This window comes from Dromaius novaehollandiae, chromosome 4 (assembly GCF_036370855.1).
Source record: "Dromaius novaehollandiae isolate bDroNov1 chromosome 4, bDroNov1.hap1, whole genome shotgun sequence".
Lineage (NCBI taxonomy): Eukaryota > Metazoa > Chordata > Aves > Casuariiformes > Dromaiidae > Dromaius > Dromaius novaehollandiae.
In genome coordinates this window covers 37,396,719-37,423,720 of record NC_088101.1, presented here as the reverse complement: position 1 = coordinate 37,423,720, position 27,002 = coordinate 37,396,719, and the positions used below count along the sequence as shown (strand labels likewise).

Below are 27,002 nucleotides of genomic sequence, written 5' to 3'. Positions count from 1 at the left end.
AAAGTCATACTACGTTATTGTCTGAAAGGAGATTTAGATGTCTTTATTTAGCATGAAAGTTAAATATTTCTGAAAACTCAGCCCAAATTTGTGTACAAATCCATTGGTTTACAAGGATCACTACATTTATCGTGCATTATCCTAAAAATTCCAAAGATTATTGTAAAATTTTTATCATATGTTACTGCCACTCATAGGACTTACATTTGGTGACCATGCAAAACCAAGGCTCAACAATATTTTACTGTCTTTGAGCTAAGCTAATGCCATTGTGTGTGAGGAAAGAGCAAGATCAATATGGGTATTTGTCCCAGTAATAGCATCTCTGAAAGTCTGGCCTGTGATACAATAACAGTACTTAAAAGGACTAAAAATCCAGCCAGGTTTTACTGAATGATGTGCAGGTCTGGTAGTAATATTTAATCCCAAAGCATGCTCTTGGATCATCCTTGCTTTTCTCATTAATCAACTCACTGTAATGGTCTATTTAGAAAGAACTAAGATTGCATATCGTATTGTATTACTGGCTCTGCATCTGGCAGACTCATTGCTGGCATGTACTTCATGCTGGATGATGTATTTTGATGAACTAGCTTTCCATCCGTTTATGCATATTTATAGTTTGTCACTTTTTTCAATGTAAATTGTAAATAAATACATTATAAACATTATTTATGAATATTTAAGTTTTAGCACTTCCATCTGAATACAAGTTTCTATAAATTGAGAATGTTTGATAGTAGAGAGAACAGTATAGGAGGTTTATTTTTTTTCCATTAATGCCATTTTATAACATGCAAATCTTGAAATTCTTGGAGTTTTGCTTGACCAGAGACAATATGAAACCTTAAGCCAAGTGCTCCCCGCCTACGCCATGACTTAGGAATCAGTCTTCTCCCACGCGAACAGGGGACATCTGCATAAAGCAGCCGTTCCCAAGTCATTGGGACAGTGTAGTGTTGTCAAGCTTCAGATGCATTGCAGACTACCATGCAGTCTTCACAACCACATTTTAATTAAAAAACACTTTTCTGTGGACCATTTCTGTGGCCTCGTGGACCAGTGCTTCCCCAGTGGATCAAAGTTCCTAACAGACGAGGACAGTGGATATATAACGAGCAAAAGAAGAAAAGGCGGCGAAGCGTGGAGATAGATGCACGTTGTCAACTTTCCAGACACTGATGGAGACTCTGTTAACAGATTATTCAGTCCAGAGCTGCGTTCATTTTCCTGCTGACTCCTTCTTACCCATCACCAGTCTCCATGGTCCTGCCACGATTGCTTTGGGTCACTCCGCCAGAAATGCAGGAGCCTGAACTAGAGCCAACATGTGTGTGGAGGCCCGGACAGCCCAGGGCTTTGCCAAATCTGAGGACAGCTGTTTTCCCTCATTTTAAGAGGATTTCTCAGCCTTTCACACTTTTATTGGAAAAGGGCAGTTAGGGACTAAGCAAGGATCCTTAGTCAAATGCAATGTAAGTAAAAATAATAACAGCAGCAATTAATTTGCTAGGTGAAATTAATTCCACATATACAAAAGTAGTATCATCAGTTTATTAAAAATATGTCCTGTACTGTATTTTAGACTACCTTAAAAAATCTTGCTTCTGGGCCTAGTATTGAAGGACACAACTGCTCAGGGAGGAAAAAAATGCAGACTTGTTGCTCAACACATGCAACAGTGCCCTTTGATATCTTTTTTTGGAGTTTGTAATAATGCTGTGACTATTGCTGTTCACAAATATTTTATTTATAAAAGCTATCCTCCCACAGGGCTGCTGCAGATGATCTACAAGCTGAAGACGAGCCTGTAAACTCCACGCAGTCTAGGAAATGGGGCTTCTGTTTTTAAATATCAGTGCTTTGGCTGGGAATTTCAGCACATAACAGGCCGTGTGCTCCCAATTTTAGTGTGTAGAGCAAGGGCTCTTCTCTGAAATAGCTGTCCACTCTCTAGCCCTTGGGTAAAATATCTAGATAATAGCGTAACGTCCAGTCCTTCCGTGACAATGCTGTTACGCTTTGTTGCAGATAATAGCTGTGGAAAAAGTCTGAATGCCTTTATGTTAGCACAACAGGTAGAACTAGTGTAATTTTTGCCAGTAAAACTAGCCACTGAGTATCTTGAAAAGATCAGTGCTCATATACCATCATTTGTTAGTAGCTTTTGAATGAAAGCCAAATAGGTGTTATTGCTAAGAAAATGTCAAGTTTAATAGGCTGGGTACAATGACCAAAATACAGAATTGAGAGAGTGATCAAAACCCTGGGATAGTGTTTAGCAGGAGTAAAGTTAAGTCCAATTTCATGCAGTGAACAACTGGAAAATTTCCAGGTAGGGTGTCTTTTTCTTTTCTTTTCTTTTGTTCTTTCTTTTTTTTTTTTTAAGGTTAGCCCTTCCCTAATCTCCACAAATGCTCATGCTTTTCTAAAGGTAATACAATATGCTGAAAAAATGACTGTAGTAGGCCAGATCAAACATCCATCTAGTCTGGTATCTCTGGCAGTGACTAATAGGTTAGGAAAAGACGTAGGAAGAGGGCAAATAGGACATAATGCTTCTATCTGGTATTCTCTTTCAGCTACCTGCAAGTTAGGCACTTTTTTGAAGCAGAGGTTGAATATAGATCCCATTATGTTTAATAGGCCTTCTTGCATTTGTCCATGAACTTGCCCAGTGTATTTCAAACCATTGCATAGCTTTGACACCCAAGATACCTCATTGCAATGAATGTCATGTGATTGAAAAAAAAAATAGCTTCCTTGAATCTGTCTTAAGCCCCTGGTTTTGCAGTTTCAGTTGGTGCTCCTCAACTTGTGTTCCATGAGAAGCACTGAATAATCACTTCCCTCTCCCTTTCTTCATGCCACTTGTGAAAATCTGTATACCTCTTTATATCCCACCATCAGTCATCTTCCTAGCAAGCTGAAGCTTGCAATCTTTCTGTGCAGAAGTTTCCACATGTGCATTAATTTGCATTTATCAACATTGAATTTTATCTGATGCGTTATTGCCCAGTCATGAAATCCTTTGAAGTTCCTCACAGTTTTAATTTTGACTGTCCTGTGTAATTTTGTATCAGCAGCAGATTCTGTCACGTGGCTGTTCACTAACATTTTTAATTTTTTTTAATGTTTAACAGTACAAATTTTGCCATAGATCCCTGTTGTATTTCACTACTATACTTCTCTTCATAGTGAAAATCAATCCAATTTATTCTTAGCTTTGTTTCCTCCCTTAAGCAGTTATTAATCCAGAGAAAATATCTGAACCATTCTGGGAATCTAATCAAGTAGATAATATTCCTCCAGATCCTTGCTGATTCCTCAAAAGAACAACCTCATGAAGCCTCTGGGGGTTTTTTTCCCCCCCATTATAACATTTTTATTCACTGTGTTTCATCATTTTATGATAGATAGTCCTTTATTATAGTTACAACTAATTTGTGTAGTATGGAAGTCAGACTTTTACTGGTGTATGCTCCCATGGAACATTTTTGTTTTTAATTAATGTCATGTTTAGCATTTCATACTCTCTGGTATTGAGGCCAATTTAAGCAATACTTATGTCTGAGTTCTTTAAACCTCTTGAGCAAATACCACTTCTTGCAGCGATTCTGTTCTCGGTTTGTTGTAAACCTCTTCCACTGGTATTTTGGTTTGGTACCGTTCCTCTGATTCATATCCAGTAAATAAAGTTGCAGCTGTAGATCTCTGCTGAAGTTCTTCCTTAGTGAACACCATCACAAGAACTTGAGCCTTTCTGCTGTGGTCTTCTGTTCCTTGAGCACTCTTTGAACTCTTTTTTTTTTTTTTTTTTCCCCCATGGAAACTTTAAAAGAAATATGCAGTTACACTCTTTTGCACTATTTTGTTGTAAGGACATAAATAGAAATAGGAAAATAATGCAATCTGTGTTGAGACATGGTGTCTAAATTCTGCTCTCTGGTACCTTTGTGTAGTCCTCATAAAATAAAGCAATGGACTAAGACATATTTTTATGCCTACACCCTGAATTCTTTCAACTTTTATATTTTAGGAAATTGTCTTCAATATTTTGGCATTATGAAAGTTAACATTAGAACTCAGATTAAAAACTGGTAGTCATTGGCTATATTAGGGTACAGTGACAGTATCAAGTTGATGTTCTCAGATGATAACAGTGAGCAGGTTTCTGTATCAGCGGCGAATGAGCAGAATACAGAGTGATTGCAAGGCAGCTACGTTCGACTGTGCTATTCGGGAGAACTTCTGCCAGGAATATCGAACTACAGAGACCCTGATTCTGCTTTTAATTAAGAACTATGTGTTAGAGACCTAAGTCCTTTCCTTCTTTTGCATATTGGGAGGCCCAGGGGAAGCTTCCACAGTAATCAGCTGTAGAATACAACCTTTATGTGGTAACTAAGCTTCTAGTGACTTGCTGTTTCTTCACTGCACTTATTCATTACTTACTGAAAAAATTGCATTGTCTTTTCCACTTTTTCTTCCTTCATTCTCCTCTTCACATTCTTGTTATCTTTAGGGTTTTCTTCCATCTTCTTTCTTCATGGGGACTTCACTAACACACATGTTAAATAATCAGAGACAAAGTGGTTCAACTTGATAGCAAAATGTCATCATTGGGATTTAGAGATAACATCCTAATCAAATTAGGAGAGGAAGAAGCTTACTCCTCAAGAGACATTGCTTCAGGTTGTCTGCCGACTCAGGCAAATACCACTGCATTCATTATTGATCAGTCACTAGAGGAAAAATTTGAACCTCTTTGAGGAAACAAATGGAGGGAACTGTTGAGTGAAGCTACCCAGGGATTCTCTGGGTACTTGACAGAGAGAGAGAGGAAGAGTGAGAACGAATTTGGGATGCATAAATATAACAAAGCAATAGAAAGTGTCAGCCTTCTAAGAAGGAAAGATTTGTGTCTTCTACAAATTTCACCCGGTCACTGAGAAGGGGGGAAAAAAATTGCAAGAAATGGAAAGCTTGGTTTATGATTCTTTAATCTTTTGGGTGATCTTGTGTTTATAAAAGGCTCCAAGTTTGCTAATTTGTTTTGGAGATTTCAGAAGATCTAATGCGAGCTTTGTGATATATTGTGTGAGCTTTCAAAGTTACCTTTAAAGCTAGCATATTAATTTTTTACCAAATTATTTTTTCTCACAAGTGTATGATACATATTTGAATTAAGATATATCATGATTTGTTTAAAAATTTTTGAAGAACACTACTAAAATTTCCCTTCCTTTTTCAACAGCTTATCTTTTAGTCTTTTACTTTACCATGTCCTAAGTTTGCTAGCTTTTTTTTTTTGTTATTACTTTCTTTAAATAGTCAAGACCTACATTTAAAAAGAGCAATGCATGAAAGCAGAGAGGTAAAAATGTAGCCTTAGATAGATATTATATAACATTTTTATATTGATTAAGACTTTGTCTGCTGATATAAGACCTATTTGCTTTCAAGTTAGTGCTTGTTAAGTAGCATCATAATGTATTATTAAAAACAAAATTTTAACATACAGATGTACATGCCCTTTTAAACTTGCTGGTGTAAGCTCTGTGTACAATGCAAGAAATACTTAGTGCATGTTCCAAATCCCACTGTAGTTAGTAGAATTACTCTGGGCGTGTGTGTGCATGCATACACATACATACACACACACACACACACACACACACACACACACACACATGAGTAAACACCAAGTTAGTTATTCTTTCAAACTGAAGGATAATATTGACACAAGAACAGATATTTATGAACTGGCCCATTAGTAGGTTTTGGCCAGAAATTAAAAGGAGTGAAGTTTGGAAGAAACCCTAAAAATAAAGCATGAGAGACTTGTGTTAAATAGAACTTTATACCTTAATGAGCAAGATTACTGCATGCGAATGCTACAGTTAGTCTGTGATGCTAAAAATCCAGGGGATTTTGATTCAAGGCCATTCACTGAAAAAAATGAGGTTCTCAGGCACTTCTTGATGCCAGTCAAGGCATCAACTGGACTGTCTCTGGTTTTGGGAGACAGTCTCTCAAAGTAGCTTGTTATTCCCCTAATAGCTGCCCTACGTTCAAGATGCTGAGCTCTCCTGTCTTTATGGGGAGCTAGCGTAGAACAGCATTTGGGCTGTCTTAATCTGCACCAACTAGAAGAGCAGCAATTGTTCTAATAAAATGACACACCAGGCATACTTGATAACTTTACTTTTTATCTAGATTGTGTCTCTCCTTATTTTTTGTCCTTTACTATCTTTGGGTTATAACACAAAAAAACAGGTGTTTTAAAAATTGATCACTTTTTGCTGCAAGATCCCTAGGATTTTGCTTAAAAATTAAGATCAGTGTAAGTAATACCAAAAAAAAGAATGTACAGGTATTTTAAGAAAAAGAGATTGGATGATGAGAAAGTAAGAATTTTTAGGTACTTTAATTATACCAGAATGAATTCTTAGCTATAAGAGTCAAATAATTTGGGTTCAGCAGAGTAATCTTCTGCAGCTTTCAAAGAGTAGGATCATATCGATTGGTCCACTCCTCCCCCCACTCTTCAACCTACCAAAGCAAAGTCATCTTATAAGACAGCAGGTCTTTTACATGGCCTGGGCTTCTGGCCTCTAACATCCACAAGTAGTACAGATAATAACGAAGAGTGGTCAGGGCTTTTGGAAGCATTTCTCCTGTTATTCCAGCTATGAAATAGGATGATGCTCTGGCTTGGAAGAAGCCACAGGGGAAGTCCTTCTACTAACTTGCTTCTTTATGGTCTGTTTTAAGACTATTGAGGACCTTGTTAGTTTGCTTTTCCTCCCCTTCCCCCCCCCCTTTTTTTTAATAACAGCTTTAGAAGAAAATTTTAAATGTGATCTTAGCATAGCAAGGGATAGATGGAATACAAATATACTCTTAATATTTTAAATTGCCTTGGTGGCTTGAGTGCAAGGTAAAAACCTTAACCTAAAGTTTTCCAGAGTATATCCTGCAGTACAGAAAATGTTTTATTGGAGTTATCATGTTTTAGTTGCCCCAATGGAAAAATTGGGCTCAGATTATTGAAATTATAACCATTTACTACCAATCCCTCAGTAGTTAATGAAGAAACTTCTAAAGTTTTACAAAGTCAGGATTCAATCCTCTCCTTAGCCACTAATTTGGCATTGATGCAGCTCATGCTAAGATGTTGGTTTACCTTTGATTTGGGTGAATAGATATTTCCTTAGCAAAGATACTATATATAAAATAATTAATTAATTAGCATTATTTTAATAAATTTAGTTGTCCCTAAGGAGATTCTGAACTCCTCAAAATAAATCTTCCTCATTTCATAATTTAAGCTTCTTACTAAAAGCACATTTAAAATGGCAGAAGCTGTAGTTATTATTTATTAGTAAATCTTTTTGTTTGTGTATAGAATTGAATGTCAGAATAAACTATAATAAAATATTCTGCCTTGCTACAGCATTATTTAAACTTCCAAGGAATTGAGTGGTTGTAAACATAGCTCTCTGTGACATGCAAACTTGCCTTTCCATATTACTGTTAATTATGAAGCTCTTTTACCATTTCAAACAATGCTGTGAATCTGATTATATCAAGAAGATGTGTATTTCAGAAGACTTTAATTTTTGGATATCCTTTTAATTTGGCTGATTTGACTTGGTGATCTCAAAACTACCAATGTCCTGGCAGATTGCAGAATGATTCCCCTTTCTGAGTTTCACTGAGACATCTAGAATAATGAGTAGTAAGAAAGACTGCCCAAAATTCAGAAATGATGTAGCTTAGCGTGCAGATGTCTCCACAGATGTAGTCATTCTGGTCTGAATCAGATAACATTGTCAATAACATCATGAATAACGCATCAAAACGAGACATTCGGTTGTGCTTCAGACTGACAATCCAAGTTGCTTGACCTGTGCGCGTCGCTTGCAGACTGCTGGCAGTGGATGCTGTCTAGTGCGATCCTTCCCCTTCGCGGCGGTGCACAAGGACCAAAAGGAGGATTAATCCTCGTGGAGCTTTGCAAGCGACAGGGCTGGTGCTGGCATTGGGTTAATCTGCAGGTGCCCACTTTCGGGAAAGATGCAAACTGTGTTAGTCTCACTGTTGACTTACACTTTATTATGGACTTTATCCGTCCTGTTGAGGTGAGACAGCAGTTTTTGATAGCGTCAAACAATGACGAGTGGTCCAAAAGACCAGCTTCTCTGTCTGCCTTCTGTGTGTTGATAGAAAGAAATCTGACCTCCCTGCCTCTAAAGTCACTTTGATTCCATGTCTTGGCCTGAATTTATATTGTACCAAATCTGTAACTGTAGCTTCTGATGAGAAATTCCTTATAGTAAGTCTTTGTCTGTGCCATCCAAAGCAGAGGAGGTTTGACAGAGAATAGAGTTTGGCTAGAAATGGTGTATGCAGGATGGATATCTTTACTGTCAGTCAAAAATTGAAGAGAATATTCCTTCTTTGAAGAAGTATTGCATATTTCCTCTGCCGTGAGGAAGGGGTAAAACCATTCGGCATTAAATACCAATAGTATTGGTATAATTGGTATAAATACCAATAAGGTGCGCAGATCAATAGACTTGGGTTATTATTAGAAAACTAATCGTTGTAAAAGTCATTTTAATTGCCTCTTAAACAGTTACATTCATGAATACTTCTGTTAAGGATCTCAAGAATCAGAAGTAAAACACTCAAAAGCTAATATTGAATTTGTTTCCTATTCTTTCACATGCACAGAAACTTGCGGGTAAGTTCAAAATATTTAATTTCATTACTATTAAAATTGAAGTCGGTGACTAAAAAAGTGCATCTAATGAAAAAGTACATTGCAGCTTCCCCTAAAGGAAGAAATACTGTGCTGATGAAAGCAACCTATAGAGAATGTGAAATAACAGCCAAGTGCTGGCATTTTAGGAATGTCTGTTCGTAGATGTGCAAGTTTTATTTCACATTGTCCTCACCCTTCTCAATAAGAATGACTGATAGCTTCACTTTGTGATTTCCTAGCTTTTAAGAGTCTATTTTTATTTATTTTTTATGACCAACCTTACACTTGTTAAATGTAATTTTTGCTTTATGTAACATAAAAAGAGCACATCTGCAGTGTGCTGTCCCATGAATTAACAAGAATGACTGGACATAAGACAAGAAATCCTTTAAAAACATATGTTCACATTAAATATCTGGGCCATCTCAGTAAAGGAGGTCTTATGGGGTCATTTTTGATGCAGTGCAAGTAAACCATTTCTGCTCTCCTGAAATAGTTTCTTTCAGGTTTATATTGAGCTTGTATAAAGGCACATTACATAAATAAGGGCTTAGTTTGTACATTAGTCTTTTACATCTTGGATTCTTACTAAATCCTTGTTTTTACCAACTTGATGGTTAAGAGATATTGATTTCTGAGACACATGTTTATGGTGTTTATTTTGATATGTCTGGGATTAAAAGCAAAATTAACACGCATAATCAATTTTCTTAGAGTTAGAAAGGGTGCTTCGGTACCTTTGGTTGCATTCTTCTGGAGAAAAAAAAGAGAGTAAAAGGGATGTGATAACAAAGGGATCGATTTATTCAATCACTGGGTATAAAAACATTAGCCCTGGGAAAGAGCATTCCTCTAAGAGCTTTAGCTGCCCAGTCTCACTTGTGTGGCACAAGATAATTTGCATTTTTAGAGAAATTTCATGTCTTCTGTGAGCTCTAGTGAAACATGAATAAATTGCTTTCTTTTCCTCTTTTTTTGACTTTATAAAGCTGAATCCGTTAGGGGCTCAGTCAAACTGTAATGAAAGAAAGGCAACAACTGAGATGATGGAAACCCTGGATTAGGTTTCTTAGGAGTCCAAGCTCAGCTGTCTTGGCCTACGTGTTAAGTTAGTGGTCTTTGGGGAAGCCAAACAGTACATGTGAATATTTTTTTAACTGCTGCATTACAACAGGTCTCCAAAGCAGGCAGGAATTAAACGGAGAAGCAAAGATTAAGAATTAAATAGAGCCACAGCAAGCACTTCACCGGAGAGATTTGCAGTCAGGCAAGTAAACCTTTCCCAGCTTGCTGACTCGGAGCCGTCTGCCTACCAGGCTTGCGTGTGACTCACCTTGCCCTCTTTGTGCCTACTGAATTTATGCGGTTGCTCAAGAGGCGCGTAAAGGGGACTGTGGTTGCTGTTACTGGGTGCCATGGCCTGGCTTTACACTCGCGCAGTCTGTGGCGTTCAGCACAAACGCACAGATCAAAGTCACTGTGAACAGCTGGCGTTTTTATTCCTTTATGCTGCAAACAGTCTTCTTAGCTGCTTCATAATATATGATTAGGTACAACCTAAACAGAACCTAGAGGAAGGCAAAAGGACAGTTTTTAGTTTTTATGTCTAATAAATGAATTTGCACACTAGGATCAAACTGATGCTCTGATATTGGAAGAAGGGCAGTTTTCAGGATTCATGCCTGTGAAGTATTCCTTCTGCTGGGATGAGGCTTGGCTAGAAGACTCTTAAACTTCCAAGCAGAGCTGGCATATTCTAATATATAACAAGAAATTTTATCTGCTTTACCACGTGAGCTTCATGATGAGATTGGAACATGGTTTGGTCAGAACGTATAGACTCCATCATAGATTTTAAGAGGAAAGTTGCAGGTTTATTCACTTTTTATGTTGGGGAGACCTGATTCTCTATCAAAGCACCAAATGGTCATTTGAATATGGTCTGACGTTAAATTACGAAATTACTATTGCTCAAGGTCTTCTGCCTAATGCTTGGGATTTATCCAACCTCAAAAAGACACTCATTTCATCCCGTGAAGGCGCTAATGGTACAGCCAAGGAGTCACCAGGTCCGTAGTAGCTTCAGATAGCTGAAATCATCTCAAGGCCCACATTTACTTTGTTTACTTGCTGGGGAAAATTTGATAATTTCAAATTTAGGTTAATTTTGAACCGGATTGCCCAGATTGTGGGAATAGTTTAAAAAATAAAAATCACTCTTAGTATTTCCCCATGGGAAAAAATTCCTTCCTGATTTCCAAACTGGTGACCTCATACGATTTACAGCCTCTTTGGAAGGCACTTCAAACTACACTGCCATGATGGAGCGAAGAGGAGAAGGCAGCAGCGGCAACTGAAATGGTGTCTGCCCCCACTTCCACCAATGCCTCTGTGAGGGACCAGACTGCCAACGAAACCTTTCAGCAACTAGTATCCCCCTTCCTCTTCTCTGCTTGCATTGTCACTGGGAGAGAGGCCCTAAAAAAGTCAGATCGCCCGTCTCTGTTCTCCTTCCCTCAGGCCCAAGTCCTTTTTCCCAGCAGCCTTGTTAAGCCTCTGCCATGCTGAGAGTATTCTGCAGTGGTTCTCATCTCACTCCTGTCACCAGTCTAGGACTGGAGTGGCAGGGGAACACCATGAGTGTATTTATTTGCCTGGTGGACGTTTCGAAGCTCTGCTATTCCTAGAGCAAAAAAAAAAAAAAAAAAAAGGTGATTCATATGGCATAATTCAAAGTGAATTTAAAATTGTTGAAGTCAGATTTTTTTAAAAGACCTGTTTTGAAAGAGTTTGGCATAGCTGGCATAACCATGCTGACTTCAGTGAAGCCGCACTGACTATACCACTTGAGGATCAGGCCCAGACTGGCCAGAGCATTTATTTTTAAATTCTAGCTCCTACTTACATGTTCTTAAAAATTTCTGTAGTTCTATAACTTTCTAAAGTAGCTCACAAGTCGTATGCTGACTGCTAATAAAACAGAAAATCCATTTCCGTTTTTCAGTGTAATCTTTTTTTCATGTGAATCTATTTCTCATCAAAAGAACTGGATGACTGGCCTGAAAACTAGAGTTCTGTACTTATCCATAAAGAGGGAAGAAGACAAGTAGTGGCATTTTAAGTTGTCCCATCAATGCTTAACGTGTCATCTGGAAGAACAAGATCATAAATCCAAAAACTAAGAGGGAGAAACCAACAACACTATTTTTCCCAATGCCTGGTGAAGAGAACTAGACTTGATCTCACTCCGTTGGGAAAATCAGCCAAGGAGATCAGCAGAATAAGCAATGCCACAATAACAGTTGCTTGAGTACTATCAAAAAAAGTTTGATTTGGCCTTTTAGCAGAAGAGAGTGTGAAGACAACGAGGTAGCTCGATGGATATCTATGGGTATCGTGGGAGGAAGCCTGAAGGGTTCTTCTTCAAAAAATTAACAAGTAGGCACTAAAGCCTCTGGGCTGGAGTAGAAAGGTGGTGGACAGTCCTTCCCTCCTCTTCAACTGTCCAGCAACACTATTCTGTCTGGGCAGCTTCCATGATTAGCAGCTGCTGCAACACCCTTTCTGAGGGCATCTTTGCTAGAATGGAAGTTTCTTGGAAGAATGATTCAAGTATATATTTATTTCCACCCTTAACTTCATAAGCCTGTTCCAGACTACTGCACACTCGCTGAGCTCTCCGTACCCATGGCGGGCCTCTGGTGCTGTGAAGGTAGTCAGCCCTTCTTTGAGAGAGGAGTAGGAACGCTGTGCGTCAGTCTTAGAGGAGGACTTTAGCTGCTACAGAGGATGGTATTTTCCCCAGAAAACCTCAGCCACAAGAAAGTTGACACTCCTTCCATAAGGGGCTCTGCCTCTGCTTTGAAAAGAACATTATTTTCCAGATGCTTCCCTCACATCTCCTTAGCCTGAGCGGATGCACTCATGCCTAAGACGCGTTAGAAGATGTAGAGCTAAAGTCCAATAAGAGAGGAAAAAAACTCTCACTGGCATCCTTGTTTTTGTAGCAGATGCATCGCTGGATTTTCTCTGCTTCACTGGCTTCAGATACCTTTGGCTAAGCTCTTGGAAGAGTTTCCCAGGCAAAAAAAGCTAGTTTATAGAGGCCTCAGACGATAAATAGTTTGTGAGCCACCAGGCAGAGTAGTCACTGGAAATGCTGAAATACAAAAGTCTTAACCATGAAAAAAGTACTCTTAGGTATAATTACAGAAAAGTACGTAGGCCACTAGGGGCCAGAAAGCAGCAAAGTCAAATACAAGAACATAAAGAATAAGATCTGCAGAACAAGAAACTCTTAGTTACGTTTCATACAGCACTTGTCAAAACACAGAGATGAAAGCAAAGACGACTAAAATCACAGGTATTTCTAATCAGAGCAGTCTGTTACTATATTTGAACCTCAGTATGCTAATGGCATATAATTAAGCAAGAGGAAGTGTTTAAGTAATCTGAGCTTTCCAGCTTTCCCTCCTTTTGGGACTCCATAAAGGGATCTGAATTTCAGAGACGGGGTACTAAGCACGCTTTAACAGCCAGATCTTTTGAAGATGCATCAAGCTGCTTATTCAGTAATAAATATCACACACTACCAGTGATTTAGATACTGAGCTTCTCCGTTTAGTTACGTATTTTGCTCATTGGGTAGAAGATGGTGTGTATAAAATACGTAGTTAAGAACTGTCCTTCTATCTGTCTTTTTAATTGTTAGGAAGTTGTTATAAAAGCCCAGACTTAAGGTAGTACCTTTATATGAGTCAAGGATAAGGCACTAAAGGTGTTATGTGTAGCCGTGCAAGCAAGTTCATAGTAAGTGCATAAAGTAGGTTCCCAAGCAAGAGTATCTAGGAGTGTTACAGCACAAGAGCTGTAGTGATTTGGAGGATAGACAGCAAGAATTTTTCAGTGTATTGACTTGGGTATGAACTGGTGTTAGAATCATTGCTGTGTCTGAAATCTGTGATTTGACATTTATTGTATTTTACTTACTTTACTTTACCACTTTCTTCAGCACCTGATATACCTTTCTGTAAAATGAATGTCATGGTGGTAATTCTATACACAGAGTGTGAGTATGTTTCCTCTGCTATGATCATTATATTGTCTAAAACATCAGTCCACTTACTGCTTCTTCGCCCTTTGCAAAAAGATTAGATTTATTCATACCTCTGAAAATGTGTGCTAAAAATGTCTGTGCACATCATTAATATATACATTTTTATAAAAGCATATAGGAATGTCTTTAAAAATCCTGGCAGAAGTTCTCCAGGAATATAAAATACCGTTTCTGTGAGGCAGATGAGGATTTCTTTGCATAAGAATTGCTAGGTAGCTTTTGGGCTCAGTCTTTAGTGGTGGCTAACTGTCCTCAACAGAAACAGTAGTAGTAAATGTGTTTTTATGCTGCTTGTATGTTGTCTTCTCAGTAAATCCTCAGGGTAGCAGAGGGTCAGTTTGGCTTCCACCACATGCTAGAGTAGCCGCCTGTTTGCTCAAAAGTATTCTCGCAGGAAATTGCCACGGACTTACTCTGTCTGTAGGAGAGCGCAGGTAGGTTCCAGTTATGATCTTTATTCTACATTTGGGTGAGGGTGAAAGAAAATAAACCCTTCTTTGGGCTTTCTGGGACTTCTCTTTCACACTGCAGAAAGCTTAATTAACCAGTTGGGCAGCCTTGCAGCCTGCTTCGAGTTGCTGGAAAACTTTGTCTTACACTGAGAAAGTTTCAAACAATTGAATCTGAAACATTCTTTCCTTAATTTCTCCCAAATTTCAGTTGCAGTGTAACCAGAGACGAAATACTGTGTTCAAACTTTAGAATAATAGTTTGGATTTCATGTAAAATTTAATGATAGTAAACATAAAACTATAAGTGGCCACTATTTTATTTAGGTTTCTTCCATGTTCAAAGAGATCATCCTGATGGCTGTGTTTTCCAAAGCTTGTTTTTCTGTCTTGCCAAAATCTGTGTAGATTTTTTTGTAACTTATCCCTAACTTCGAGCTACACAAAAGACACAATGTCATATTTTGGTCTTGAGAAATTTCTTTTTTCTATCTATAGTCAACAATCTGACCTGACAGAGCTGTTGTTTAAAGCTGATATTCAACAAATGGTTTGTGCAAAAATGTTGCCATACCGTATTGTCATAGACCAGTGTATAGTTTTCACAATGAACGAGGCGGAAGAATGAAAGAGCAAGAGAGGTGGCCATTGCTGAACAGGCGTCTGACCCATGCTCAAACTGTGAGAGAGAGGAAGATTAACTCGTCTGAGGGCTCTGAATGTGAATAGGTAAACAACAGACCTTATTAGGCAGGGAAAAGTTTGTTTTCCTGTTAGCTTTCTCATTCAAACCAGAAAAAAACCTGTCCTTTCCGTACAGTCCCATAGTCTGAGTGGACTCTTAAAAAGCATATAAAATAAATTCTGCTTCTCATTCATAAACTTACCTTATAAAGCCTTTATTTGGAGAAACCTACCTGTTCAATACGCCTGCTGTAGTTCATTTAAGGCTCCCATTTGTACTCATAAAGATTCATTCATTGCCCTGTGTAATATATATGGTAAACTGAAAAGAGAACCAAGTCTAGCATTTTTACAGTCTAAATTAAACAACTTTGTCTAATAAAAGAAGCACTGTCTCATTTCTAACTAGGCCATAAGCCCTAAGGGTCTTGTGTCTGTGATATTTTTTTTTCCAAATTGTCCTACAAGAATCTGAAAGCTAAGCGGACTGAGCTGACTAAATTGTTTCTCTTTTCCTGCCTGTTCACAAAGACTAAAGCAAGCGTAGGTGCAACCGTACTGGAGTAAATGCTCATCAATAAACTTATTCTAAAATGCAACTGGGTAATCTCCCATCCTTTTCTCAGCCCCACCTTCTAACCTTTCTAATGCTGAGAGTTCATCTCTATTATATGTGGCTCTTACAAATGCCTATGATTAATAACTACCGTGATTCATTAGCCTGTGTTGTTTGTATTGCTTCCCCAGTGGGAGCATTTGCTATCTAGGGATAGTCCATGATTGCTCTGCCTTGTGGAGCGATAAGATGCTTTCAATCTAATGTTCTGTCCATGTTTTAGCATAAAATAATATTAAGGCATCCACATAATGGAACTATCTGAAGATCCATTTTATTAAGCAGTGAAAGAAAATGTGTGTGTGTGTGCGTGTGTGTGCAAGAGAAACCTAATCAGCAAATCTTTTTTGCCAGAAATGTAATTTCGGTGAATGTTTAGCTTAAAGCCAGCTGTTTTGAAGTATGGTCTTTTGGATTTGAGGTTGGAAAAATTCACTATAGCAAATATCTTACGTGGTGCAATTAACTTATTTAAATTGCAAAAGGCCTGTTCAAAATAGGAAAAATGGGAAACAGAAGTAGGTTTATTGTATTTATTCCATTTTGCAGGTATTATTTTAAATGCAATCTAACTTCAGGTAGAAAGCTGTGGTGCTCTTAAAAGATTACTGTTTTGAGTTACTTCACATACCTTAACAGAGCATGTAACCTTTTTACATTATATGATCAACTTTTTGACAGTGCGGGGCCAGCATAGCTAATGGAATAATAGCCTGCAGGGTCCAGCTAAATGATATACGAATATAATCAACCTTTGTGATGACTATTCAAAAGTAATCCCTTTAGCTTTCAACTGCAACATATATTTCAACCGGGCAAAGCCATATGAAGAAAATCTCTGCAGACTCCACTGATACAATATGGCCTTCATATCCCCACAGTGTGTTTGCTGCTCACAGTGAGTTTTAAATTTAAGGTAATGGCTACTGTATATTCATGTGAGCATAGAACAATACCTTTGATTTGTTGGAGAAATGTTACATTAGCTACCAAGGGCCCCATTCAGTAAACTTTGACACAACCCTTATATATGGTTTACTGCTTATTCTAAATGGAATATGCCTGATAAAAATGCTTTGCATGCCCAAATTGTACAAATTCATTAATCTTTATATTCATAAAACCTCCAAGTACAACTGCTCCCACTCCTAGTGAACCACTCAGGCTACATGGCTGAACATGTGGGCCCAGTCTGCTTTGAGAAAAGCATTACATCAATTTTCATTTATCAAGACACAAAAAACAGGAGAATCTTCTACGACTGTGGGACATGCGTGTGTTGTTGGCAGTGATGGTATTTGCTGCTGTGTCTTTATTTCTGCCCCACTGCATCATTCTACAGTTTATATAACTGAAACAGCTGCATGACCTTTCAAAATGCAAGTAATATTTAGATGAGAATAACGGGTTATATCTCATCGGTTGCATTAAGCCAGCATACGCTGTCAAATCAGGGATAGGGGATAAAGAGCACAGTGGGATAGTCTGTCTTTCTCTCTCTTTCTGTGACAAAAATGCAGGACTAGTTAATGGTGAGCGTGAGTACGTGGAGTTCATCGTATCAGTGAAAATAGATGTGATGAAAATACTGTGTGTTGCCTTATATTACTAGTTTTGTATGTAGCTAAGTGTATGTAAAAACATAGCAGTACTGTTGCTGCCTTTTATTTGAGGCATTATATTGTAATATTTTGTGCAGAAAGCTAGTCACAAAATCTGCCAAATGCAAGTATCTTCTCAGCTTAGCACTGTTCCAGGTCAGGCAAGTTTGGGATTTGCTTTTTTTGTACTTTTATGTTTATACTTCTTTTGTACTTGGTCACCCATGAGCAGACTTGCAATTAATGTCCTGAAATACTGACGTGGGAATAAGCGTGTGTGTAAATAAAACGAAAAACATAACAACATAAGAGCAGACGTACAGAGTCAAACCAAAAATCCACCTGGCCTTTTTCTGGCTGTGGCCCACAGTGGAGAAGCGGGAGAGAGTACGGACTTTTCTCCTGTTCATTTCTGCTGTCGCTTCTCAAACCCACAGAAACTTAGGGCAGCCTGCAGATCCTGCAGCAGGGAGTCCCACCAGGCGATTTAGCAGTGCACAAAGCCCCTTCTTGTGCCTTCTCCTGAGCCCACCGCCCGCTGTTTTCATTAGATACCACTGCCGTCTCCTGTTGGAAGACACAGTGAAAAATGGGTTGTGAGCCACCTTCTGCGTGCTGCTCACGTTCTTGCTTTTCTTGTCATCCCCGCAAAATATTGCCTTCCTTTTTTTCTTTTTTTAAAGAACTTTCACATCCTGGAAACAAATGCCCTGTTAGGGTTCTTCACCAGCTGGGGGGTTCCTGTCAGTGCTGGTTTGGTTCATTAAGGGCCAGCAGTCCCTGAGCAATGCGAAGGGGATTTGGATACTTTCCCATCCCATGGCACGCAGTCGAAGGAACGGCAGTGTTGCCTGTTTCCTTTTCTTTGTAATCTTTTGAGAGAACAGTGCCCAGACGTGTGTTCTTATTGAAGTCAGCGAGATCATTTTCGCTTCAGTCTTTGTAGGTGTGCTTTCACTCTTTTCACTCATTACGCTGCCCATTTAAAGGACCCAACAGCTCAGCTTTCTCCTAGGAACTTAATGAAATAGTGAGATTTTTTAAAAGTGTTCAGCACTCAGCGAGCTCCGCATAGCCACATGTACACCCCAAGAACGGCAGAGGTGCCAGTTCTAGCTACACTGAAAATCTGACCAGACAATTTTCATTGTATTTTATCAACAGCAATAGTACGTCAGGAACATCCTTTTATGATTAATTATAGTTATATACTATTAATACATATTAGTGCGTATCTCTGCATTTACATAACAGAACAGGATGGAAGGAAAATGCTTGATGGTATGATTTGATGTGGTATGTATGTATTATCATTATGAATATGAGATGCTTTTATTGTTCCCAACTAGCGCAGCCCAAACAAATGCCGAGGAAACATTTATAGCTCGCTCTTCCATCAGTTACCCTTGATGATGCCTCATACTTGCTGGGAGGGTGAAACTGCTAATCAGCCAGTAATAGCTTAGTGTCCAAGTGTGCAGGAAAAAGGCCAGAAGGTGCACGACAAAAGCAATTTATGCTGTAATTCCCCATTCGTCATGTGCACATCTCCACTCTTTTTCGTACATGTCAATATATGTAAGATACACAGCTGTCAGAGACCTGCTTTTACATGTGTTTCCTTACACATGCATCTGGAACTATACATACGTAGTCACGTTTTGGGCTGAGTGACCCACCTGTCTTGCCCCCCTTTTTCCACATCCGGGTTCCTTTGGAAACAGCAAAAATGCGGCACTGGTGTAAAGCTGGGCGAGTGCAGGGTGCTCCAGAGCCGCTGTGAGCACTTCCAAACCGCGTGCGGCGCTCAGCTGCTTCACAGCGTTTGAGTTCCTAAGCCAGTATATATTGTGTAACCATGAGCAGGCTGCCTTGCATTTAGCTAGGCTTCATTAGATTTTTTTAGATGTGGTCTGCTGATGGAGGAATTTCCATAGAGGTACTTTAGGCCTGGTTTCAGAAAACGTTACTTGGTGTAATTTCATTGTGAAATGTAGAGTAAATCTCTAATGTACATGTTGCCCTGATGCAAGCTGAGACTTCGTCTGGTAACTTAGGCTAATTCTCAGATTTAGTTATTCCATTCATATTTGCACACAGATATGGATGAAGTACTAGTTAGAAATCATACTGAGTAAAAGCCTGAAAACATTCATTTTATGGAGTCAGAAGTGCTGTTCCTGGGTAGTTTGAATCTGTTCCAGACTTGCACCAGCAGAGACATTGCTATTGACATTATTTTCCATCTCCCACTGGAACTGCATTAACGAGTTTTTTTTGTTTTTTGGGGGGTTTTTTTGGTCATGAATGAAATTAGCACTGTCATATAAGCACCACCGGTGATGCCGTGGCTGAAAGACAGTCCAGGTTTGGGCATCACACTGCAGAGAGTGACAGATTAGGGAGGATCCAGCCAAAGATGATACGAAGGTCGGAAACCACGGTCTCCTTCCACAGACTGAAGGAATTGCATTTGCTTAGCTTCAAGAAGAGAAGATTAGGGGAAGGAAAATAGTGTTGCAGGATATAAGGAACTGTTATGAAAGAGAACAGTATTCCTTTATTCTTCATGTCTAGCAAAGGTAGGACAAGAAAAAAAGTCAGCTGTTTTGCAATTAATGTTTATCTTAAGTATTTAGGTTAGAACCTGAGCTATAAGGTTGTGAAGCACTGGAACAGAGATTAGGGAAGTTGTGAAATGTCCGTCATCAGAAGCCTTTGAGAGTAGATTTGACAAATGGTTGTCAGGAGTGGACTAGCTGTATGTGCACTCTCTTCTTTTCAGGAGGTGCACCAGATCGGTAGCTCCCAAAATAGGCAACAATCCCCCAGGGGCGGTGTAAGTTTTAACTAGTCAGAGGGAGGTATGTTGCTGGAAGGTCACTGGGAAGAGGGAAAGTGCAGTGGGAGGTGGGCGTTTGGGGCAGCAGTGGAGCGAGGAAAGAGCACGGCCCAGCATCACAGACCGTAGGGGCAAGGCAGCGTGGGGCTGGCAAGAGCTGTGGAGAAAAGCCATTGCCACCCGGCCACCTGCTGTCCTGCTCATCTCCCAGTCAGAGGAGCCGGCTCAGAGCTGGCAGCTTTGCTCGTTGAACGCCTTCACCCTGCTCGTGCTTTCTGCGCTACTCTCTTCCCCCGGACAGACACCTCTCGCTGCCGTGCCATCTTTCGGTGCGCTCTCCGCCATCGTATCCTCCCAAACGCTTTCCTTCCTGGCTCCCCAGATGCTCCGACCGGGACACGTTCTGCAGAACAGGCCCCTGGTTGAGGACTGCTGGGCAGGAGCGCAAGAAATAAAGATACAAGGGTGAGAATCACTCCTCTCGCCCATCTCTTGAAGCCCCCCTCAGTACCGTATGTCTAAGTTCTGGCACGTGGCTCATCCCGGAGTTGTCTAAGGTGTCCTTCTCTTGTGACTTTCTACTGTATTACATGTTTTTCAAATAAACCTTCTGGGCTTCCTTTTACTATTAATAGTAATAGTAAAATAGCTGTAAATCTAAAGCACTAACCACTTTCTTTTTATAACAGAACTTAATAAAGAAACAAGTGCCTCAAACCCCCTGTGAACCTCTTTGAAAGACACCGCTTCAGGATCCTTCCAGGTATGGTATTGGCTCTTAATCCATACGCTTTTTACCAGTACGCTGATTGGCTGCAAAATATCATTGGTATCAAAATTTAACCTGATTTTGACAGGAAATGGCACGTCGTCTTTGTTTTACCTTGTCCGAATAACACCATTTTTCCTGCTTGTGAAATTAACAAATTCACACTTCCTTCCCATTTTTTAGGGTTTTTTCCTGGTTTTAGAATTTAATTGCCTTTGGTTGTGTAATTGCCTTTGACTGATGGAAATAAGCCTTTGAGAGAGAAACAAATCTGTTGACCAGATGCTGAGCCCAAATTTAAAATACATAAATATCAACATGTATATATGTATATTACAGCATTTACTGTTTGTTATTTCCTGTTTTTGTTTGTAGAGAATACCTACTTGCTTAAAGAAAAAAGCTGATTAATGTGAAGAATGAGTTCAGGAAGATCCTGGAAGTCATGCAACGAAGTAAGAATTTCAGGAATTTCAGTAGGAATTTTAATTGTCATTTAAATGGGAGTGCATTGTTACGGGATAAATATCTGACAGCCCTGGCTTCTTGTATGACTCGTGTGTGGCTCAGTGTGTCAAAATAGCTGGTGTCGTTCCAACAGAAAAGGAAAGGCGTAATCTAGAAGAAGTTGTTTCCTGTTTTTGCCACTATCGCTCATTGTCTTCCAATGTGTCAAAACCCTCCTGTTAACATACTAAGCATCCTTTACGCCCACTGAGGTGAATGGGAATCCGAGGTTCTCAATACTGTGTAAGATCAGGTTGTAAATGTATCTGCAAAATATTCTTTAAATCCCAGATTATTGTCCCTTTCAGAAAACTCCAAGCTTGATGCCTCGTACCTGGGGCTTTCAGTGATTTTACCATGTGTGCTTAACAGCTAGAACTCAACTATAGCATGAACAGAATAGATCCAGCCCAGGTGGCCCATTAAAGTACAATTCTGATCTAATTTATAGCACAGGTTGGACCTGAAACACAAATAAGTTTGTTTAAGCTCTAGTTGAGCACACTGGTGAAACTATGGAAAGCCTGTACAGTCAAAGCATTTGAAGCACCTCTGACTGTCTCAAGTGAAACATCAATCTATAGACACAACTGAAACAAGTAGGTTTAACAGTGAAAGTGCATCCAATAGGATACCTGTATGTCACATTTTCAAAACTGTATCCCAAATTGCCCCTTTAATGAAGCCTGTGATCATTCGCACAATCGGGTAAACCAGAAATCTACTTAGACTGTTCCTGACAAATAGTCTGAAGCCCTGATTCCTATTTTGGAGTCTGTGTGGAGAAGTCTCTCCTGTCCTGGGCTGATGAAATTCTTGGCAGGGGGTTCCCCTCGTGACCCTCAGCAGTCTGACTCCTGTGGTCTTCACCGCCCTCAGAGGGCCTTTTCCAGCTGCTGTCACCCTGGCCCTGAAGAACAGTTGAAGGACAGACGGTGGCAGTTGTCATTTTGCAAAATATATGTCAGAGAAGGATTCAGGACCTTTTGAATTAATTTAGGAAAATTGATGCTGGCTTTCATATTTCCCATATTCTTTCCAACTACATAAACAAAGCTTTATGAATCCAAGTAATTGACCTCTCCTGTCTGTAAAGGAAGGTTTCCAGGTTCAGAGTTTGAAGCAGGCTCCATTAGACCTGTAATCAGTTTTCATAACAGTCTTTGAGCAAGAGACAGCTTTTGCCATAGCAATAACTCAATCCACTGGTTTTCTTCAGGGTTGCAATCTGAGGAACTGGTTGACATGTGACAGTAGGATTTCTCCCTATTAAGACATGGTGAAAATACAGCATTAACGAGTTCTCATTAAACCCCAATCTCGGTGATCATTCAGATTGTTTTTAAAAGGCTGAAAAGTTGCATGGGAATGTACCTATATACAACCGTTCACACACATAAGCATACAAATCTCCTTACTGAATGTTACGCCAAGGTAAAAAATTAAAGAAGGCAAAGAAGGGAAACAGGACCATAAATTAAATAAAAACATTAACATTATCCAGTTTTCCCCTTATATTTCAATGTTATTGATATGAAATACCAAAAGTATTATAAAAACAATACAAGACTTTTCAGAGTAATGTGATTTTCATGTGTTATTTGCAAAGTCTTCTAATCTTGATAAGTATAGCAAGACTGCTTGTAAGAGGTTGCTACTTTTAGATATTTGCAATTCCTCTTTTACCAGAAAATTATGAAAAGGAATGGAGTATTTGAATTTATCCTTTTTATTTAAAAAAACACAAAAAAACATAAACCCAATTCACACTCTAGAAAAGCTGATAATCTTTTTTTTAAGGGCAAGTTCTTAAATTCTTAAGGGTTTTGAACCTCATTTTCATTTCTGCAGCAACGAAACATTCTATGTATTTGTTTCCCAAAAGTTATTATGCAGTTACATTAAATAGCATCCATGATGACTATTTCTTGCTGGTCTACACTATTTACTAAGTGTTAACTTCTGTCTGTGACAAAATGGTCACAAATGCGTCCTCCAGCTTAGCTCTCCCATACAGTTTGACAATATTTTTTTTAGTCAGAAGGCTTTTAATAAGGGGACTTTTATTATCTTATAATGATGTAGGTGTAAGTCTTGATCTTCCCATTCAGGAGGTCCCAGCGGAGAGTGGTGTTTACGGAGTGCCTCCCTCCCAGCCCTGGACCTGTTTGCCTGCCGAGGCACTATCTGCCGGGCAGAAGGCAGCCGACAGTTCTGCTCCTCGCAGAGATGTTAGCAGGAAAACGAAAGCTCTGCTTTCCAGTTCAAACTGGCGGGGCAAGGTGGTTAGGCAGAATCTAGTTCCATGCATTATAATCTGGACAGGATCCCGGACCGCTTCCCTGCTCTTGGAAACAGGCAGAGCTCCGATGATAATGGAGAGGCCTCGGTGTGATGTCTCACGCGGTACAGCAGAGAGCACAGAGCTCGCTGTTACTTGGCTGCCGTCCTGATTCAGTATTTCCTTAGAAGAAAAATCACCACTTACTGAATTACCAGCACTTCTTCCAGCATCAGTTTTCTTTGGTGATCTCTCGCCAGACATAGTCCTGTTCATAAGAACTGCTGAGATCAGAGCTCAAATTGGTAAAATGGAACTTTTTCCCTGTGTCTCTTTACGTGATAGAGTCTATAATTTCTTTAAGGAGCTCCTCATATTGAACAGAATCATTCTTCACCCCGCCTGGCTCACTATCGCTGTAATCCTTTCTCCAAGTTTTTCCAAAAAAGCCTTTAATCCTCTGTCCCTTAGGACATTGCAAACAGAAAAGAATACTCACAACAGAGTATGAATTGCAGTTCCAGGTTTTTCTGTGCTCTGAGAAACTGTAGAAATACTTGGCTTTAATGAAGTTAGGAAAGCAGGTAAATCAGATTAGCCCATGAAGCCACATGTCTGTTGCACAACATAGACTTGTCATATATTACAGCAAATCAGCTTCTGAATAGTTCTGAAAGGGTAATGTTGCTGTCTTTAAAATACGTTACGGGAGACTTGGCAATTAAAACTACTTCTTGGCTAATAGTTTAGTGAGTTTTGCTGTGGATGTATCAGATGGTGTATTTAGTGGCTAACAACTTGTAGCAGAGGGGAAGGTTGCACTCCAGAAATGAATCTGTTTATAATTATGAAAAGCATCTTTTCTGAACATTAGTGAGGTATGTCTTGTTAATTATGATGATATATATAAGGTATTTCAGCATCTACCTGTGAAGCCATTTGGAAAATTAATGTCTGAGTCACAGAGAGGTCATCGCCATTCTGGAAGGAATACATTCATCTCTAAATAGTCCATCCAAATGTAGACTAAGAAATACACTACATATAATTACCTAGAAATAGATGGAATAAATAAGATTGATGATAGATATTACTAAAGCCCTGTTTTAGCTTCCTGTTAGGAAAAAGTAGAAAGTAACTGGAAGAACAATAATACACATGTAAAAATGCAAGAAATAGGTTAAAGTCATAAGTAGTTATGTGAGAGTGAGCTGTTGCCCATGAGGTCAGAACTCATCAGCCTGCATAAGGGCTATATGTCAAGGACTTTGTCCTGAGGTTCAGTCAGGTATTTCAGAATATGACTCCTACTAACAGGTGAATGAGGGCCATGGGGTTTTTTTTCCCCCAAATCTGTCTTTGATAGCATTTTCAAATCTTGTTTGATAGCATAACTCCATGTATCTCTGTATTTTCCATATTTATGCCTCCAAGTAGATAGAAGGTTTGTGCTGTCTTTGAAGAGAAATAAACATGTTAATGAATATTTCCATGTTTGAGTCTCCTTTTGACACAGGCATATTGCTGAAGAGTGAGCATAAAGGAACCCAGCAGCTGTGACTGTAAAGCATGTTTCCACGAGTTCAATCTTACGGGACAAACTTCTAAGTATCTAAGGTTTATTTTTAGAAGCACAGAAGTGAAATGGCTGGTGGTCAAATGAGCTCTCAGGCTCACTTGGTAGAGGAGAAGAAAGAGAACAAGGTGTGAGTGTGTCTTTAATTGAAAGTCTGCTGTTTAATCCTAGCTCATCTGCAGGGTGGAAACAGTAAATCCAAGATTCATTCCCACACGCTGCAGTGCTGGCTTGGAGGGCTTAATCCCGGTAGGGGAGTGAATAGCTTAGTAACTAGAATCCCTGGTCCCTCTCCCTGCTGAACTAGTAGGCTTGGGCTGTTGTGGGCAACTTTGCACTGAGGTTAACGATGAAGTTACCAGTTCATTTCGTTGCCACAAAAAAGGCAGACAGCTTCTAAAGAACAGCGGCTTTCAAGCACAGCTAGTCTGGGTCCGTCTGAACTGCTGGCATCAGCCCTGCCTGAAGCCTGCGGGAGCTGAGGGTGTGCGGCCCCAGCAGCATCACCCCACACTTTGTAGGACTGGGGGGCGGGGAGGGCAACCTGACGTTGTCCCAGCAGCTACCTGCTCTCTAAGTCAACTGTGTAGATTGGCCATCTGCAGCATGGACAGGTGGAAAACCAGTGGATAGCAAATTTTCAGTAAGGGTAGACAGGAAAGCAGTGGAAAGCAGATCTGCGCTAGCGCAGGGAAGACCCCGGGGCTGGGAGCGTCAGCTCCTCAGGGGGAGCATCGGGGAGCGGCAGTAGCAACTGGCTCCCACTCAGCTCTGAACCCAGCTGGGGCTGGGATCTCCTACCCCATGCAGACTCAGGAGAGCCTTGTTTCTGGGAGGCAGCTTCCTTCAACCCCTGCTTTCCTAACTGGCACCTTTAGCCTCTAATCTGGGAGCTGCATATCCATGCACAGAGCTTTTTGTCTATTTTATTTATGTATATTTTACATATACAGACCTTTCGTCTTGGAAAGGTTGCCCCCCCCCCCCCCAACCCAATGCTGAGCCATTCCATCCTTTGCAACTTTGTCCGACGCAAAGGGACTTCGTTGCTCCTCCCCGGTCCTCCTAGGCTGCTTCAGAAAACATTGTCCCATCTGGCCACAGGTCCGCTGTTTGCAATCAAAGTGGCTTGAAGGAGACGTAACCAGAGTGGCGCCTCTAGAAGCAGCTCCAGAGGGCCGTCCCCGAAGGATGGTGGTCGCTGTCATTTTCTCCGGTTTCCTTTCGTAAGGGTTGTCTGCCTCCCAACTCCTCAGCGTAGTTGGCTCAGAAAATTAGGCACTCTCCCTTTCCACGTGAGTACCAGAACATCAGTCTCCCTGACATTGCTGTGTGCTTTCTGGGCACACTGGGCTCACGCTGGGCTCGCAGAACAGATTAAAACAAAATGTATTTATGATCAGGGAAGTTCAGGACTGCTTGGCTTCTGTTTCCAGCCTTGCTCTATCACAGCAGCCCCTTTAGCTTTCACATGCTGAATTGCAATGAGCTTTTGCGTCTGCTGAGCCGTGCAGCTCTCACAGGAGCTTTGTGATATTAGAATATTTTGATGAATTAGAGCCTTTGCTTTTACTTTGCCTCTCCCAGCCTCTGTTCTGGGAGAGCAATATCACCAATGCATTCACATTTTGCAGTGCATTTGCCAGAAACGGCTGAACAACTGCTTGAGATGGGAACAGTTAAGCGGAAAGGGGTCGGGATTTATGGCACTTTGAATTCCTCCTGTCATGCTGAAACGCAGCGCTAACGCACGCGGACCGCACGGGGGGGGCAAGGGGTGCGTGTGCC

The 27,002-nt window shown here is 40.0% G+C and overlaps 1 protein-coding gene across 2 annotated transcripts in view; it reads left to right on the top strand.

The window, feature by feature from the left end:
* TTC29 (tetratricopeptide repeat domain 29) overlaps positions 1–25,128 on the top strand; it is a 137,611-nt gene extending 112,483 nt beyond the window's left edge. For both annotated transcript variants that reach the window (XM_064510783.1, XM_064510785.1), the window contains exons 11-12: positions 20,771–20,844; positions 21,226–25,128. In XM_064510783.1, the coding sequence (XP_064366853.1) occupies positions 20,771–20,808 (38 nt within the window). In that variant the 3' untranslated portion in view covers positions 20,809–20,844; positions 21,226–25,128. The remainder of the gene's footprint in view (positions 1–20,770; positions 20,845–21,225) is intronic.
* The last annotated feature ends 1,874 nt before the right edge of the window (positions 25,129–27,002 follow it).